Below are 18,403 nucleotides of genomic sequence, written 5' to 3' on the forward strand. Positions count from 1 at the left end.
TTGCTTCACTTGCGATAATCGTCGTCGTTCACGTGCAAAGGTCGAAAAATCTTCCGCAGCATCTTCCTCTCAAACCTTTCAATGGACATCTCATTGAATGCTGTCGTCGGTTTTATTATGATATACGAGTTTTACTTTATTACTTGTGCAATCATTTTAATTGACCTTCATCCTTGCGCAATACCTGGAATGTGAAAGAAAGTGTTGATGCAATTGTATTGTGTTTATGAATAAATAGCTTTTTATAACTGTAAATTGTTCTGATTTCTACATACATATGTATATATTTTTATTATTTTTTGCTCTCTTTATTTTCAGTAGCGCACGACAGTTAAGCGCCAACCTCCGCTGGTCGCGCATTGCAAATTCAGTTGTCTTGATCAGTTCTTCGTTCGTGTTACTTACTTAGCTAAAATATGACAGCAGCAAACTCAGCTTTCATTATTATTAATTAAATAAAATTAAAAAAAACCTATTTCGTTCAAATGTAAAAATTTCTTCGAAAATATATAATTTCTTCGCCATATTCTCAGTGAATTTGTGATTGAATATTTTTGCGTACCTTAGTTACTGTCTTGGCAAATATGATACCTTTAGTTGGTTTTGTTGACAAACTACGTTGGCGTTTGAAGTAAGTTAAAACCAAAAAAAAAAAAAAACAAAAGAAAGAAACAACAACCCTAAATTGAAACCAAGAAAGTATGTGCTAAATTTATACTTAACAATTCGTGTACTAAATTGGTTGGGCGAGTTTATTGGACCTTTATCGAGGTACACTATTTTACCGACATTTTTGAAAATTTTCTTCCATCGTATTTGTTTGGTTTTTTGGGGCTGTCATTTGTACAAAATTCAATACATTTTTCTTTATTTATATCACGTATCAAGTTTTTGATGTTTTTTTGTTTGGAAATTTCCGTTATATGGTACTGCTCACTACTATACTGAACACTAAATCAAGCAAGCATTTTTGAGTTGTACTCTCCTAAAGGCAAAAAAGAAAACATCGGGCTCGCCGGAATCCGATTTCTTCTTCGGCGGCGGTACGTAGAGAACGAGAAATGTTGCTATATTGCTCGTGTATGCCGATTTGTTGGGCAGTACTCTTTGAGAGCAGGAGTGAGAGTCGAGTGGCGAATCTTCTGGCTGTCTGTTGTGAGTGCAGCTCTTCGATGTTGAAAATTCTTTGCCTAGATAGATGTACGTTTTTTGCTACACAGAGGCGTGTGCGTAGTTTAGCTGCACCAAGGTATTGATCCGAGTTGATGTTGGGTCCTCGGATCGTACGTACATCTAAAATACTAGAAGCGTGTATTCCATCTATCACAATATGATCGATTTGTTGAGTCCTCTACTAGTGTGAAGATCCCTTACTATGAATCTACAAATTAGTACTCGAAAAAAGTTCATTTAACATTTGCGTCTTCTCATTCCATTAATATTCTCGGGTAAAACAGAGGAGAGGCAAACAGGTATATGCATGAGCGTAACGTGGGTGGGCACGTTGGCAGTGGGAGTGTTGATATTCAACTCTATTCCTCCTGATTACGACGTAGAGAATAAAGGAAGTTGCTCATCCTGAGCACCGCCACTTTGTTTTTGGAGAATTTGAATTCGAATGAATTGTTTGATTACAAAGGGAATCTTCTATTCTATTATTCTTACTTTTTGATAGTACGCCTTTTTTTAAATTGCACTGAAAACATACGAGTTTTGCCGTTTTCGTGTATTTTTATTTTTATTTTTATTTTCCTCCTTTTTCACCTTTCAGGTATGTGGATTTTATTATCAAAACATTTTTTTTTGCAATAAGTAAATTTTAATAATTGTTTATGTTTTTATTTTACCGATTTATTTCCTAAGAATAAGTCAAAGGTCTTAAAAGAGAGAAAGATGAAAGTTAATTCAGAAAATGTTTTGAATAAGATTTAAGAAACTTTCTTAATTCTTTTTATATTCCATACAGAAGCTGAGATAACTCTCTCAAATAGTAACTAAAAAGCAAGAAAAAATGTTTTAATTCACAGCCTTCTTCAAAATAAGTACACGCAATACCGTCTTTCCACCAACGAAACTGCTATTGCCGACACTGAATATGGCCAAGTGAAGGGCTTAAAGCGAAGAACTCACAGCGAAGCATCCTACTACAGTTTTGAGGGAATACCCTATGCCAAACCACCAGTAGGTGAGCTACGCTTCAGGGCGCCAAAACGGCCAGAACCATGGACAGGTGTACTGAATTGTCTTGGCCCCAGAGACAAAGCCGTACAAGTTCATTTGATAACAAAAAACGTAGAAGGCTCAGAAGATTGTCTCTACTTGAATGTTTATACGAAGGATGTGAGTGAAAACAAAACTAGAATTACATACGTAGATATTTTTTTTATTTTTATTTGCTCTGCTAAAGCTGAAGCCTACTAAACCACGTCCAGTTATGGTTTGGATACACGGAGGTGGTTTTATTTCTGGCGAAGCCAGTCGTGACTGGTTTGGACCGGATTATCTTATGGAGAAAGATGTCATATTGGTTACGGTGCAATACCGACTTGGTGTTTTTGGTTTGTAAACTTTAATCTAAAAAGTGGCTCTCAATAACTCAGCGGAAATTAAATTTTTCATTCATAGGTTTTCTCTTTATGGATTCACCGGAGTTAAATGTGCCCGGCAACGCTGCTTTAAAGGATCAAATATTAGCCCTTAGATGGGTCAAAAGTAATATAGCGAATTTCGGTGGAGATCCCAATTGCATAACGCTGTTTGGCCAAAGTGCTGGTAGCGCGGCGGCGCATTATCTTTGCATCACGGAGCAAACGAGGGGACTCTTTCATCGTGCCATTTTGATGTCAGGCGTGGCTCTTTGGCCATGGGCAGTTCAGGGACCAAGAAAGATTGGCTATCCGTTAGCAATATTGGCAGGATACAAGGGCGAAGACGATGAGCAACAAGTGCTGGAATATTTAATGAAATGCAAAGCCATTGAACTGACTAACAAGGAACCAATGCTTTGGACCGTTGAGGAGTTGAAAGATAATATCAGGTTTCCCTTTGGTCCGTGCATAGAGCCGTATGAAACAGCCGAAAGTGTAATATTAAAAAGTCCGCGTGAACTTATGAAGACAGCTTGGACAAACACAATACCGCTAATGGTGGGTGGTGTATCAGAAGAGGGCGTAGTAATGCTGCCATGTAAGTAAAATAAGGATAATGACAAACGGCCTAGAGTATATTTATTAAATATGCCTGTATGTGTGTTTATATATTTTTAGTTATAAAACTAATGCCCACTTTAATTTTGAAATTGGAAACTTGTCGCAACTTTGTGCCTGCTGCAGTTTTGGATGACGAAGAAATTATGAAACACGGACAGAAGCTGAAAAGCATACATGTTGATGGCGATGACATAACTTCTGAGCACTATATAGATGTAAGGAGCAAATAGTACACTTTTTTGTGCACTGACTAAGTTTACACAGGTCTAATCATAATCTAGATTTTTCTGAAACTAGTTCTTTTTTAATTTACTTTAAAGTAATGAGTGCCACTGATAATCAGGCAGCGATTTTTTAGTAACATTTGCTTGTTTCAAGTAGTATAATAGTGTATTTCCCCCGAGCCTTGAATACTTGCAGAAAGATATCAATCTACGTTTAACTACAGTAAAATCCCTCAAAACAGAATCTTACACGCTGGGACCGAAATAGGCATCAATACAAGGCATTCAAATCAAATCCAGGTGCAGATAAGTCAGACATATGAACCAGTTACGAGGGTTACGTTTTACATTTTGCAGCCCACATTGAATGCACAGTCAAATTATAATGAAAATGACTTTATTGCCTTTGAAAATAGTTTCAATTAATTGCTTAAAAAAAATCGAAATTAAAAAAAAAAAATCCTTCGATCAGCCACAAGTTTCTTATGTTTTTAAAAGCAGTCCACATTTTATTGAAATCTATTAAGCGGTTTTTAAGTTACAGTCATCACCAATTCAAAAAACCTAGTTTTGAGAAAAAGCATTAAAAGTTTTGCTACTTGCTCTCGAACGCTTCGGAGCGCCCGAGCACCATTTGTTAATTGTTGAATGACTCGAAAAGTATCTGTCGGACTCACTTCAAATTTTCACACAATATTTTTCAGATATTATATTTTAGGAAATTGCCAAAAAACATCCAATTCTTTGAAAATTCTGTCTACCCCTAACCCCTTAAAGGCTGCAACAGCTCCTCCAGCTGTTGAAAACCGTTGACCTCGCATTTTATTTTTGATATTTCGAAGCAAGAAAAATAAAAATTCTGACCCAAATCAGGGATGTAAGGTAGTTGACCCATTAGTTTGATTTTTTGAGTGCTCAGAAACTTTCCTGTGTGAACCAATACGTGAGAGCGCGCATTGCCTTGGTTAAGAATGATTCGTCGTCGGCGGTTGGGTTTTCTTAATTCTCCGAAAACTTCAGGCAAAATAAGATTGTGTACGACCAGAAGTTTATTCTTTAGTGGTACAGTTGCAACATAACTATATTATCGATATTTGCCGAAAAACTAGGCGATTTGATTTTAGATTTTCCCTCTGCGAAAAACTTTTGCTGGATTAGGCTCGTCTTGGAACTTCCCATCGCTGTTTTGTTTCAGCTGAGATGTGTAGATTCGCCATCTGAGACCTTTCAGCTGAGATGTGTAGATTCCCCATTCGTTGCGATGCACTTGACGTGCTTTGAATTGTGTTATTTTGTACGATTATAATTTGTGTTATTTAGTTAGTTAGTTAGTCAGAAAAAAAATTTAATTGTATTGGGAAAATTTTCTTGCGATAATTCATCATTATAAATTATATTTTTAAAGATAAAAGTACACCATAAAGATAAAGTACACCTTTAGCAATTACGTCTCATTCTTCGCCAAAGTAATACGTTTAAGAACAAGTCTCGCGAAGTCTGCCCAAATCAATTTTTTTTACCAGAAATTATGAAAACTAAAGGCGACATTATAGAATCGTTATGGGACAACGGGCATGACCATTGAGTAGTAAAAAAATGTCTTCTTACTCTACCCTAAAGGCTTTTACGAAAGTCCAGGATGTTTTTGCTAGTTTCTTCGATTGTTACAAAAAATTTGAAAAAAATTTAAGACGCCTGTAATTTACATTGTGGCAAAAGATTGATCATCGATCTATGCATTAAAAACTTGGGTTTTCTATGTATTAAACTCGATTAATAAATTTGAAGCCATAATGATCTTAGTAATTGTTGTTTCCTTATGAGTGCGCGGACTCATGCCATAGTACCGTTGGTTTTTTGTTATATTTCGTACTGCTTAAAAATAGCCGCATGGTTTCCAGTGACACTAAAAACTTTATAAACTCACTGCAAATACAAGGTGCCACGAAATTAGTCACCCTGAGTATTTTTCTATGCCACTTGGAGAAACTCACATTTCGTATTCCAGCTGGTAACTCATAATAATCATCCTATTCCATCTTACATTTTTTTTTATAATTTTTTTCTTAGTTTTTTCTATTTACTGATATTTATAATCTATTCACTTATATTATCCGGGTTCCATTTTCTTTCTCAGCTCAAAAGTTATTGGTTATTTTACTTCCCCATCCATCGCACTCTGCTTTCGCGTTTAAATTATGCTCCAAATGCGCCTACTTATCTGTATCGTTTCGCTTGTTATTCTGAAGTGATGCCGTATCCATATCGCACTTGGTGTCTGGGAGGACGTGCCCTCAAGGCTGCTTGTCATGGCGATGAGTTACCTTATCTTTTTTGGAATGCAATGTCACACCGTTTGCCAGAAGGTAGTCCTGAACATCGCACAATGCAACGGATGATTGGTATGTGGACTCACTTTGCCGCAACTGGTAATCCAAATAATAAAGAATTATCTGGAATGGAGTCAATTAATTGGGAAACAATTAAAGAGCCTGTGCCGGCATACAAGTGTATGAATATTGGTGAAGAGTTGGAAATCATAGATTGGCCAGAAATGCGCAAGATTAAGGTGTGGGAGAGCACCTACGATGGCAATAAGGAGTTGTTATATTGAGTACAAATAATAAATTTTTCAAATAAATTAAAATTAGGGTATTTTACAATGAAGTGCAAACAGCAGTCTGGTATCAAGGCAGCAGTACAACAACAATGATGAAATTTTATTTGCACATATTTCTTAACCTCCTTCTTATGTTATTTGATATTCTTCTTTTTTGCTTTTAGTAAAGCTCACCTATGAAGTTACTGTAAAAAAATATCTTTGCACGTTTGTATATTTTTTAATAATTTTAAGTTAGTGTATGATCCTGTTTCAATGTAGTATTTCATTGTTAATTAAATATAAAAATATAATTCATGAAAATGTCTACCGAGTGGTCTTTGTAGTGTTTTTTTTTATTTGAACCAAATCATATTTTGGCAGTATTAGATCTTTGTAGCCAGGGGTAACCGGCTGTATTTTAACGGCGCCCTTCTGAAACTGGGTCACCTCAGGAGGTAGAATGACCTCGCCATGGTAGAGGGGACTGCCATGGTCGACGTTTCCCCTTCCCCCCCTAAAAAATCCTAGTCCGCCACGCTCGCCACGCTCGCCACGTCGAGTAGTGCGGACGATTATGAAATGAAATATGAATAGAAAAATCCTAGCCTCGGACAACCAAGTCAACCCAAAATCAAAACCAAATCCCTCAGTAAGGTCAGGTCTTTCAATAAAAAAACCACTAACGTAAGCGGAGTAAAACCTGTGGCCAAGCCAGGACCTAACTCCCGCTCCGTCCCTTCAGAGACTGCCTCTACGACAGCGAAGCCTCTTACTGGCAACAATCCCAACCCTGTCATAAGACAAGTTGAGGATGACACACCATCTACGTCTGGTGCCAGCAGTAGACCCCCCTCGCAACAAAATCCTTGGGAAGCAAGAGCTGCCCTGTTAGAAGACAAGCAGACCTTGCTGTCCCCGTCACTCCAGGTGGCACGGGAACTCCGAAAGAAGAAGCACCCCCACCAATGTCGGCAGCATCGGACCACATGGCTAAGCCAATGGCTTCTGCTATCTGCCCTTCTGGCACTATCACTGCTCCGGGTAGTACCCACCCCCGGAAGCAGATAAGTGCGTCAGAAAGGCACTATCGCACCAGGCGATCGGCCTTCAGAATCCTGGAGAGACTGAAGGACATTAGAGAAGAGGATCTGACGCAGGAACAGTGGGACTCCAAGGCGTGGGCTGAAGCGTCCATTACCGAACACCGGGAGAAGGCCAAAATAGACGCCGCACAAGGCAAGCGCAAGTGATCGAGTGAAGGGGCATCGGCTGAAGCCAACCGAACTTAGGTGTCTGCCACTCAAATGACTAATATCACGACGAAGAGGTCTTTCGCGAAAGTAGCGAAAGGAAGCCATATACGGGCGGTGATTGATCGCAGTTTTCATAATGGTGCGATCTCTCAAGCAAACTGGGACTTAATAAATAGGAGTCTTTGGAAAGTGTACAGGGACATCCTGAAAGGAAATCCAGGACCTCCACCCAGTTGCTCGGATGCAGGATGGTTTCAGTCCCGCGTCAAAGTAATAAGGTGCGCTGATCAGCGTTCCGTGGACCTACACACCTTAGCGATTAATCGCAAAGGGGAATCTTGGTCGGGGACCCGCCTTGATGTGGTCCTAACCGGCCAAGATCTAGAGTCTGGGTACCAGACTTCCATTCTGATCCAGAGGAAGTCCTGGACCTGATAAAGCTTCGGGCGTTTTTTTTTCATATTGCTTCACCACTCTTGTGGTAAGAGCTCCTGATGCACTACACCATGGTAATCGAAGAAAACAGTGAGCAAAAGTTTGACATTTGATCGAATTTGACGTACTTTTTTTGGTCTTGGCTCTTCTGGATCCCTCGATTGGGAGAATTGGGCTTTGGTTTCGATGTGATAACCATATACTCATGATTCGTCATGAGTTATGACCTTTGTAAGCAAATCTGGATCATTGTTGACGTCATTCAACAATTCCTGAGCGACGCTCACCAACGTTGTTTTTGGTCAAAATTCGGCATGAATTTCCAAAAAGAATGCATTGCATAAACGAACCGATATCCCGACATTCTCAGCAACGGCAAGAAAAAAATGTTCTCTGAACCAAACCAGTTTATGTTGAATTGCTAAAAGAAATGATTTTAGGCACACCCGAATTTTTTTATGAAGTGCTCAAGAACTCAACAAAGTCCTAATAATATTAGCAGCAAAAACGTTGAAACTTATCTGAAAGAATTTCCCGATCAGCACTTTGCGAAGCCAGTGAGCATATTTGCTTAAGTACTTACTTACATACTCGTACATTCACAAGCAAGTATGCACATCCATAAGCACCTTTCTCTGTTATCTCAAGCTAGTCTGCCATTTGCCAGCATTCACAACACAAAGCTCTCCTTGGGGGCTGAATGCATGCAAAATAATGTACGGATGTGTATCTGTACGTGAATGTATGTGTGCATATATGTGTGAATATGGATTATCTTTTCTGCGTGTCCTCTGCATGCCAGTAATCATCATATATGTAAAAGTATCATAGTTTGATTTCATTTCAGCACTTTTCTCGCACAAGTCGGTAAGTGAGCCCGGTCAATATTAATTCACAATTCTTTCACGTGCCTTGTGTAATAACAAAAAAATCATACCATTGGGAAATTATAAGAAAAGGATTCATACTCATCATATTTAAGAGAACAGTTCCTGCAGGTTTTTTGATCTTAAGATTTAATTTTTTTATATGAAATTTCAGCATTCATTTTGGAATTCGAGTTTGAAGAGTGTGCCAAAATGTTTTATTAATTTTTCGGTAACTTAATATTCAATTTTATGTCCCCACGCTCCAGTCGGAGAGAAACGAAATTATATTCAAATAAATAATTAATTTTCTTCAGCATTAATAGTAAAGTAAGCATTTCAACACTTGGCTATGGAGCGATTCCCTTTCACGCAATTCAAATATTTCTTACATTGACGTAAATTTCTTTGAAAATTGGTACATTGGCTGGTTTGAGTATATTAAGAATTATATAGAAAAATGTTGAAAGAAAATTAAAAACATAGAGATTAGTTTAATGTTGAATACTTTGGCAAATGGTTCTTTTAAGTTAAATATGTTTGGTTCTTTTTAACATATCTATAAATGTTTCTTTTATTTTTTAGGACATTTTTTTTATTAAATGAAAGTTGCTTATTGATATCCTTTTATATACAAAGTTAAGTCCAAAATAAAAAAGACTAAGCTAAAATAGAAATGACAGAAGCTTTGTTCTGATAACTTCGTGTTTATTTACTCAAAATAGTCCCTTCTGGCCTGAATACACTATTTGGTGCGAGATAAAAGCTTTTCGAAAGAGTGTTTCAGGTCATTGACCGGAATGTACTTCAGGATGTCGGTACAAGCCTTTTTGATGGCCTCTACGGACGCAAAACGTTTTTTTTTTTTTTATAGCGAAATGCAATTTTCCGATAAGAAGTCACAGGGAGCCATATCAGGCGAATACGGTGAGTAATTAATGGTTGAAATGCGATTTCTCGTCAAAAAATCCGCCACAAGAGTGGATTGATGAGATGGCGGTGGTCTAAAGCTGAAAATTTAGGGTATTTTCAGGAATTTTTTTTTTTTCACAATAAAAAAAATGAAAAACGATATTTCAATTTTTAAGGCTTTTTATTTAACTTCTTTTACTTACAAAAATGAAAAAAAAAATTTTAATTTGGCGCTCAAGTTCACCCTCCCGAAAAACTGGACCTGGACGGTGTTGTTCACTTTGGATCTTCTATTTATGTGAAACACAAAAACCAAACAAAATTATTAATCAATATCATTGTAGCTATGTTCCGTACTAAAATAAAAAGAAAAAATTGACAAAAATCGAGACTATGTTTAGTAGTCTCTGAAAGTTTCATAGTGCAATTCCAATAACTTTTCGGGTTGTATCCAATCACGTACAATAAAAAAAATATTTTTCCAACCTTGGACAAATTCATAGTTCTCAAATAGATACCCAACATCATTCTGCAACTCATCTCGAACCTTGAACTGCAAGTTTAGATGAACTTGATACAAATTACTTTCAAAACGAGACATCACTGCTTTAGTAAACAAAAAAAATGCAAGTGAAAGAGTGCAATTAACGCGAAGATAACTGGAGTTATGACAATGGTTTGATTACGACAGAAGTCGGCAAAAACAGAGATTCTTCTTCGACCGCCGTTCCCCATTGACATCGCCGCCGAACTTTGTTTCATAATTCTCTTGCGGATGGACAAACTGTGGAATCTTTGATCCTTGAAGTTAACTTCAAGTTGAGCATAAACGTAAATGTTTGTTGGGATTATTTGAAATGATACAGAAGCAGCTGTAGTGCCTCCAATTGCGCATCTGTTGCTATTTCTCTAACAGATAGCGGCTACTTCATACCACACAGTCACGTACCGAATTTTGATAAAATAATTTTAAATCTGTAGAAGTTATTAACAAAAAAGTTTCCGTTATCTCGTGAACTGTAACCAACGGCAAACGCCATTGAATTTGGAAGGCCGCAATTAAGTAGGATCAACTAACAAATCTTCCATTTAAGGCTCTTTGAATTTGCGTGGGATCCGCTTTAAGGCCCTCGCCTCATTTGATATGGGGTTTTTAAGGTGTTTCTTTAAAAGCGCGTAAAAGGGAAACAAAAAAATATTTTTTATTTTTGTTTGGAGTATTTTATTTCCTGATCTATTGCTAACATATGAATATCTTTTTTGGTTATACGAGGTACGTTAAAATAGTTGTCAGCCTTCACAAAATGGTCTTCACGTGGGCAATGGACATAGATATGGCCGGTTCCACTGAACCGATTTTAATGAAATAACATTTAAATCACCTAAAATTGATGTCGTCATTGTGTGAACTACGACCGTTTGAAAAAAAAATTGAAAGTATTTTTTGCAGACCTTTAAAGTCAAAATAAGGGTAAAGCAGTTTTTCATCTTTGAACGCCCGCCATTTCGGAATTTTTTTGTTTTTTAAGATCGTAGTTCACACGATAACGACATTCACACCGTATAAGAACATTTTCGTTTTTTTTTTATTTCAGACAGCTGTCAGTACCGGAATTCGTTGTCGCCAGCGACATACCTTTGTTTGGAAGAACATGCTTGAAGGCTAACAACTTTTTAAACGAACCTTGAATGACCAGAAAAAACTTTTTGTTTTTTAATAATAAATCAGAAGAGTTAAAACAAAAACAAAAAATGTTTTTTCGTTTCCGCTTTACATGCTTTTAAAGAAACACCCAAAAACTACCATTTCAAATGAGGTGAGGGCCTTAAATCACTTCACCGCTCAGTTGAGTTTAACTAACAGTTATTCGAGTAAATATCTGAGCTAAGAGAATGCAATGAGTCATAAATGTTTGTAACGTAAGAAGTTTTTTATTACTATGGTTTTTCTGAACTGTTTTTTTTTTCAAATAATTCGAAAGCGATATTTTGGTTAATTTTACCTACCTTTCATTTGCATTTTTAACTTGGATAAATTTTTCCTTAAAAATCCAGCTCATTGAACAACGAGTGTCATATGAATGAAAATTTCGAACTTTGCACAAATTTATAAAAATTTCAAATTAAAACGCAGGTTTATAGCTCATTCAATTTTATTATAATGAAAAGAGAGTTTTAAATGGATGGAAATTCTCGTTGATTTTCGGCCGTTTTCTTCCATATGTAACAAATGTATGTAATTTTTATATCATTTTTGTTGTTCACAAACAATTTATGAAAATTAAAAAAAAATGTATTGTCGAAATACATTATTTTGTCAATAGACGTACATAAGTATGTGCACAAAAAAAAAATATGTGATGAAAAAGTCCGATCTACAAGGTGGAGCAAACTTAATCATCCATTTCTGTTTTTAAAAAATATGTTTGCTCAATAAAAAAAATTGTTTTGCTAAATTTTGTAATGGAATTATTTATTTGGACCAAAAATTTCAAATACCGCTCACGAGCTCACTCAAACGTACTTGTACATATTCGCATAGACAGTAAAGGGTTAATCTTATCATTTTGCAAATTCATTTCATTTTCCATTTTCTTTTTATAACGGTTAACTTTAATGTCGCGCTGTTCTTTAAGTAATCGCTCATTACTGTGTGTTTATTACTTTTATTATTATGTCGATTATTAAACACAAAAGTTAATATGAATTTAATGCATCCCTAGTGGTGTCGAAAGCAGATACGTATGTACAACACGCACACATGCTCACATCCATGAATGTCACATTAGTTGTAACGCTCGTGAATATTTTGGAAGTTTTCATTATTTTAATATACGAAACAAGGGTATAAGGACGTCCATATACTTTTATTGTGTTACTGTATTAACTTTTTTTATTTAAAAATACAGCAGATTTCATATTCAAGATTGAAAAGGAGAGTCTTATATGTAATTTAAGGCGTTGACTCTGTAGTGTGAAGCTGTTGAAACAGAAATAATAATTTAAAAACTTACCTTACCGAAGCTCAGTTTTTTTAATTAAAATGGAAGGGAGAAAAAAAGTCATCTACTTTGAGAGATGTTGCGACCTTCCAACCAAAGAAATGTCCTGCAATAAAATATATATGCAATTTTTTATTGAAGTTATAGTTTCGGCTTATAGTCCTGCGAGGTGATTGTCAAATTTGAAAAGGGATGATAATTTCAGGAGCAAGGTAAAAGGCTTAGACAAGTAAAGAATCTACTGTTCCACACTATGTGTGTAGTTGAGAAGATATCGCTAACTTGCGGGTTCGAAGCTCCCTGTGGTGTGAAATCTGATAATAAAAAAAGTGTTTCATTACTGCGGTCGCCTCTTTCAAGGTTTTGAAAATCCGCGTGCACAATTCAGCCAACAGTTCTTGTATTCAGTCTTGCCATTAATTCTGTTATAAGTTAAGTCCGTTATAAAGGGGTTTTTAATAAAATGTGTTATTTTGATATTCAAAGGAAAATGCTATTTTTTAATGTAAATGATCGGATGTTATAAAGAGGATAGTTTGCCGTTAATAGTGGAAAAAAATATCAGGCAAATGATCACCACGACCACGCTTATAGGAGAATATCCTTTTCATGAAATTTTCTACAACCGAATTGCAAAGGGGCTGCCACGAATTCCATCTTTGCGGTCTTGAATCGATCTGGGCTGTTGGCGTAGACCTTCTCTTTCACGTGGCCCCAAAGAAAAAAAGTCACAAGTTGTTAAATCACAAGATCTCGCTGGTCAATTGTGATCACCTCTTCGAGAGATTACACAGTCCGGAAACTTTTCCCGTAAAAGATCAAATGTGGCACGTAGCGCCGTCTTGTTGAAAATAATCATTGTCCAGATCAATACCATCCAGTTCCGGCTAAAAAAAAACGTTAATTATCTCTCGATAGCGCAATCCATTCACCAGTAACACCTTTTATTGGAAAACCCAATAGATATCAAACTATAATACTTTTTTAATGAAAAAAAAAACCGAATTAAGATTTCGTTCGAAATGGTCACCATTACATAAGCCTTCAAACGAATGGGTCATCGCCTATTGCATCACCATGGTTTCCATGGATATTGACGTCGATGCTCGAATCAAGAATTGTTTGAGACTCTCAAAATTTTTGTAAGGTCTTCGACAGGCCATGTTCTCCAATTCAGACCATAATCTGTAACGACGGCTAATCTTCTACGGCTATGAACCCAAGAATATTATTTTTTAGTCATTGCTGGGTCGTTTTTGCCTTAAGAGCTGGAGCGGAATCTTGCTGGGAGATTCAACGCGCTTCTAAGACATCCCCTTGCTATACTTTTGCCTCGGTCTTAACCTCTTTTTTTCAGAAATGAAGAGATGTAACGCCTTTACGAGGCACCCCCTACCAAACCATTGCGGAGGCTGGTTGGTGGCCACGTTGTACCCTTGGAACAACATTTTTTCGTCTGTAGAAGTTTGAGCAAAGATTTTATCACTTTTTTTATTAAAAACTTTTTCAAGAGTGGAAAGTTTCTCTTCTGCGAAAAGAATATTTTCAAGGCAGTTGACCGCGTGCCATCGAAGAAGCTGCTTGAATCTGTCGAGTTTAATTTTCTTTAAGCGCGTTGTTAAAAGGTAACCAATTGAGCGACGGAAAGTTTTCATGTGGAAGCCATTTCTAATTAGTTTTGACATGGATCTGGTCGATACATTAATTTCTATGGACATGAATTTCCGCTTTCTAAGGGGATTTCTGCGAACTCTTTCTCGAACGGCTTTTATAGCTACACTGGTTCGAACCACACAAGGACGGCCACTTCGTCTGTCATTTCAGACGTTTGGAAAAATCGATTGATGGTTCGGTAAGAAAATATACTCGAAATATTAAATTTCTTCAGCAGTTCTTAAATCTCACTTTCAGTTTTACCATAAGTGAGGTAATGCAATCACTGCTGTTCGAACGAGATGAATCAGTAGCGACAGAAGAATAGTCAAATATAGAAAAACTTTAACCGAATGTGCACAAGGTATTCTTTATTTTTGAGGGGAGGAAAAGAACTGCAATGCTTCCCACTCCATTGTTAACGAGCGAAATTTGCCACGAAACTGAGAAAAATTTATAACAGAACTTTTTTCTGCGAATCTGTTCTCGCTGTATGTATTGCAAAATTTGTCACCAAATGTATGGCAAGACCTAGTATATACTTATATAGCTTTACCTAACCCCTTTGTTCTCTTAGAGGAAATGCCTCCATTTTTTTTCCTAGAATATGACATTTTTTTCTATCCCTCGAGCGCGAACACACCTACAGAACTCGGTGGTGACAATAACAACCTTGATCAGAAAGTTACCGGAATATACTCAGAAAATTCTAATTTCAATTTTACTCCTCAAAACTGATATTATCACCTTTAAAGTACTCCCCATCAACGGCAATGCACTCGAAACAATTCTGAAACTTTATTTTAAATATAGCCATCAGAGCCGTTTGCGATTTTTCCATTACTTCCCTTCGATTTCTAAAATGCGTTCCCCGTAGTAGTTTTTTGACTCAATCAATCAGAAAAAGAACTAATTTAGAGCCAAGGCAGGTTGATATTGAAAATGTATGAAATCTATGAATGACTACCCGTCCACTTTTCTTTTATCCCCAAATAATGAATAAGAGAATCGATAGTTCAATAACTGATAAAGAAAAGTCCAAGAAATATTTTGGAAAATCGTCAGCACCCGTTTGCTGTTTTGACCACTAGGAATGCCATATTGACGGTAATTGCATTGACCAACAATGGTTAACCAATATGAACAAATCAGAGTATTATATAATATGATTTTGGCTTTTGCTTTTGGCTAAGTTTTTTTGGAATATTTGGCTATTTTTACGCAGTTTTTTATTTACACTTTCAAGTGGCATAGAAAATCTGCAATACAATTTTCATAAATTTTTTATATATATATTTTTACTGATAAAAACCAAACTTTTTTTTATGTATAGTTGCAGTCTACCTACCACCCTCCCGCCGACTGCATCCTCATACATGATTGCCTCTCATGCATATAATTATAAAAATAAATGTACGTATACGAGTCAAAAGCATGTGCACGCATAGTTGTGGAATAGTTTCGCATTAAAAAAAATTGCATTGCTGTTGTCATCCAATTGCTTGCCGATATGCCAGATAGACGAGACCGAACTGTGAACCGCACAATACATACTCGTACACGCGAAAGCAGCGCTGTGATGCTTCAGCATTGTCAAGCTAGTGACTGGAAACGGTTACTGTCTTTGTCTATTCGTTTTCTTTTTGTTAGTGTCATTATCGTTTGCCTTGAATAGCTGATGATGATTGCAGTTAGTGATCAGCAAGCAGCTGATAGGTACCCTGCAGGGAAAACTAGAAGTAATGCATGAAATGTCAAATACAAAACTACAACTAATTGAGAGAATCGTGCCAAGTGGCGCAATTACTTGTGTGTCAGCTAACTGATGTACTTAATGATGTCTCCAATCGATTTGGAGGCAGGCGTAATTTACAAGTACCTACACCGAGCGAAAAAAAAGACCAAATAAATTTCCTATACTGATATTCATAGTTTAGGGCGAAAAATTTATGATTTTATTATTTAAATTTTTAATGATAAATGCTTTAAAAATATCCTGAAATAAGCGCACATTTCGCGAAATTTAAATTAATTATTATGAGAATAAGTTTCCGTCTTTTCTTATCCAAATTTACGAATTATTTAAAAAATTAAATCATACATAACATTATGCGAGGGTTGTGCCATTGGAAGCTACAACTTTACTCCATCTTTCAGGCAGCATGCGGAGACTCGAGTTCTTTTGCCTTAATCCATTCATTGAGGCAGTTTGCGGTGCTCTCTTAAGAAGTGAACCGCTCTCCATTAAGGACTGACTGCATTGATCGGAAATGCAAAATCAGTTTTTCATGTCTACCGTCCCATTCCGGCCGCTTTTCTTTGAGAAATCAGAGCTCGAAACTAACGCATTAGCTGCAGTCGGTAACGATCGCCAGTGATGGGTTCAGATGGTTTAAGGAGTTCATAATAGAGAACACCTATATGATACCACCAGATTTTTTTTTAATACAAATATACATGGATACAATATAAAATACATAACACTCTTTGTTGACACTGCAACTAGTTACTCATAACCTAACGAGCAGTACAATTTTAGTAACATGAAGAGAATATTGTGAAGAGATTTTCATAGGTCCTTCCTTACGTTAACAGCCATCATGCCAGATAATATGGTTTGATTCGATGCAGTCGTCGGGTTAAGTCTCCGGTTTTGGGGAGTTTGTTAGTATCCTCATTTACATGCCTTTGCAGCCTGAGGGAGTGAGCTTCTGCTTGTTTTTTAATTTCTTCAGCGACTGTAGGAAACTTAAGTTCACGATGAATATCTTTATTGCGAACGAACTAAGGTGAGGTGAGAATATCTCGAAGTATTTTATTCTGGGGTCGTTATATGGATAACTTGATCTTCGTCCAATTAGCCATTTCGGTTTTATTATCAGATGGATTTCATCCCCGTTAAATTTTTATATGCTCCTTCCATCGAAGTTTAGCATCGAGCGTTATGCCAAGGTATTTTGCAGTGTTTGCTTGAGGTATTGCGGCACCCAGCAGTGTTAGTGGATATTGATTCACTTTTTTGTTTGTGTGAAGTTTACATAAACTGACTTGGCATTGTTCAATTTTATGCGCCAAGTCTTCGTCCGTTCTTCAATAGCGTTTGGGGCAATTTGAAGTTTGGCTGCAACTTCTTCAGCACTTTTTCTAATTGCTAGAATGGCAGTGCCGTCGGCGAAAGTGGCGATTAAGCTATTCGAGGGTATCGGCAAGTTTCTGGTATATAGAAGGTATAGGAGCGGACCAAGAATGCCAATAATCCCACCAGATACACAACATAAATTTTGAAGCATGAATTTTTTCTTCGCTGTCGATGGACCTGGTGCACCTGGCAGGCTCCAACATTTTCGACGATCAGGGTTATCATAATTTATCCATTTTTCGTCGCCAGTACCGATGCGATCTAGAAAACCTTTTCTTTTCCGACCTTCAAGAAGCATCTCACACGTCACCAAACGCCTCTGGATATCCCTCTTTTTCAGTAGATGTGACACGCAGTTGCCTGCTTTCTGAACCATTCCCATCGTGTGCAAACGTTTACCGACGGTTGATCTGTCAACATCCAACTCCGCGACGTGCGTCTTCATCGAATAATTTTTGTAGTTGAGTATCTTAAAATTTTTTCGGTGCTCCTTCCTGATGTTTATTACTCACATCGACGTTGCCACTTTTGAAGCGTCGAAACCATTATTTACAAGTTGTATTTGATGGAGCGTGACCTACGTAAATATTGATCAATATACGACACGTTTTAGCTCCACTTTTCTTTAGAAGGTAATAATGAAGCATGACTTTCCGCAAATGCTATTTTTTCGGGACGAACGTAGACATTTTTGATGTCAGTTTGAGAAGAAAGTTTACGCTTCAAACGAAGGTTATCTTTTTAGCGAGGGCGAAAACTTATTCCCATACCCGATACGTATATGCATTAGCTAATAGAATTTAAATCTTCCAAACATCTTTACGAGAAATTCAGATTGATGAGAGTTAATAGGCATCAAAGTCGGATTGTTTCGGAATATTCCTACTTTCCTGCATCATGTCTGTTAGTCATTATTGTTGTGAGGCTCTGGAAATCAAGTCGTGAAACTGTTAGGCAGCAATGGCTAGAAATAACTACAAAACGATAATGGGCGTTTATCTTAAAACTGCATATTGAAGTGGTTGACTGTCACCATTTCTTTGTTTCCTTCATTTCAGCTGTCAATTCTAATCGAGTATGTTGCTATTTATGTGTCTGACTTTTCCTA

General features: G+C 36.9%; 1 protein-coding gene across 1 annotated transcript; it reads left to right on the plus strand.

Moving 5' to 3' along the window:
• The first annotated feature begins 349 nt into the window (after nucleotides 1-349).
• On the plus strand, nucleotides 350-6,331 carry LOC129235380 (esterase B1-like). Its single transcript, XM_054869194.1, has 6 exons — nucleotides 350-631; nucleotides 2,028-2,340; nucleotides 2,408-2,558; nucleotides 2,626-3,186; nucleotides 3,267-3,424; nucleotides 5,571-6,331. The coding sequence occupies exons 1-6, from the start codon at nucleotides 585-587 to the stop codon at nucleotides 6,045-6,047; spliced, it is 1,707 nt and encodes a 568-aa protein (XP_054725169.1). The 5' UTR covers nucleotides 350-584; the 3' UTR covers nucleotides 6,048-6,331.
• The last annotated feature ends 12,072 nt before the right edge of the window (nucleotides 6,332-18,403 follow it).

The sequence above is a fragment of the Anastrepha obliqua genome, chromosome 1 (genome assembly GCF_027943255.1).
Source record: "Anastrepha obliqua isolate idAnaObli1 chromosome 1, idAnaObli1_1.0, whole genome shotgun sequence".
NCBI lineage: Eukaryota > Metazoa > Arthropoda > Insecta > Diptera > Tephritidae > Anastrepha > Anastrepha obliqua.

Excerpts from the sequence above, each read along its gene's own strand:
- LOC129235380 (XM_054869194.1), top strand. The coding sequence starts at position 585 with ATGATACCTTTAGTTGGTTTTGTTGACAAACTACGTTGGCGTTTGAA. Across the intron at positions 3,187-3,266 it reads GGGCGTAGTAATGCTGCCAT|TTATAAAACTAATGCCCACT; the intron begins GTAAGTAAAATA and ends ATATATTTTTAG. Across the intron at positions 3,425-5,570 it reads CTTCTGAGCACTATATAGAT|CTCAAAAGTTATTGGTTATT; the intron begins GTAAGGAGCAAA and ends TTTCTTTCTCAG.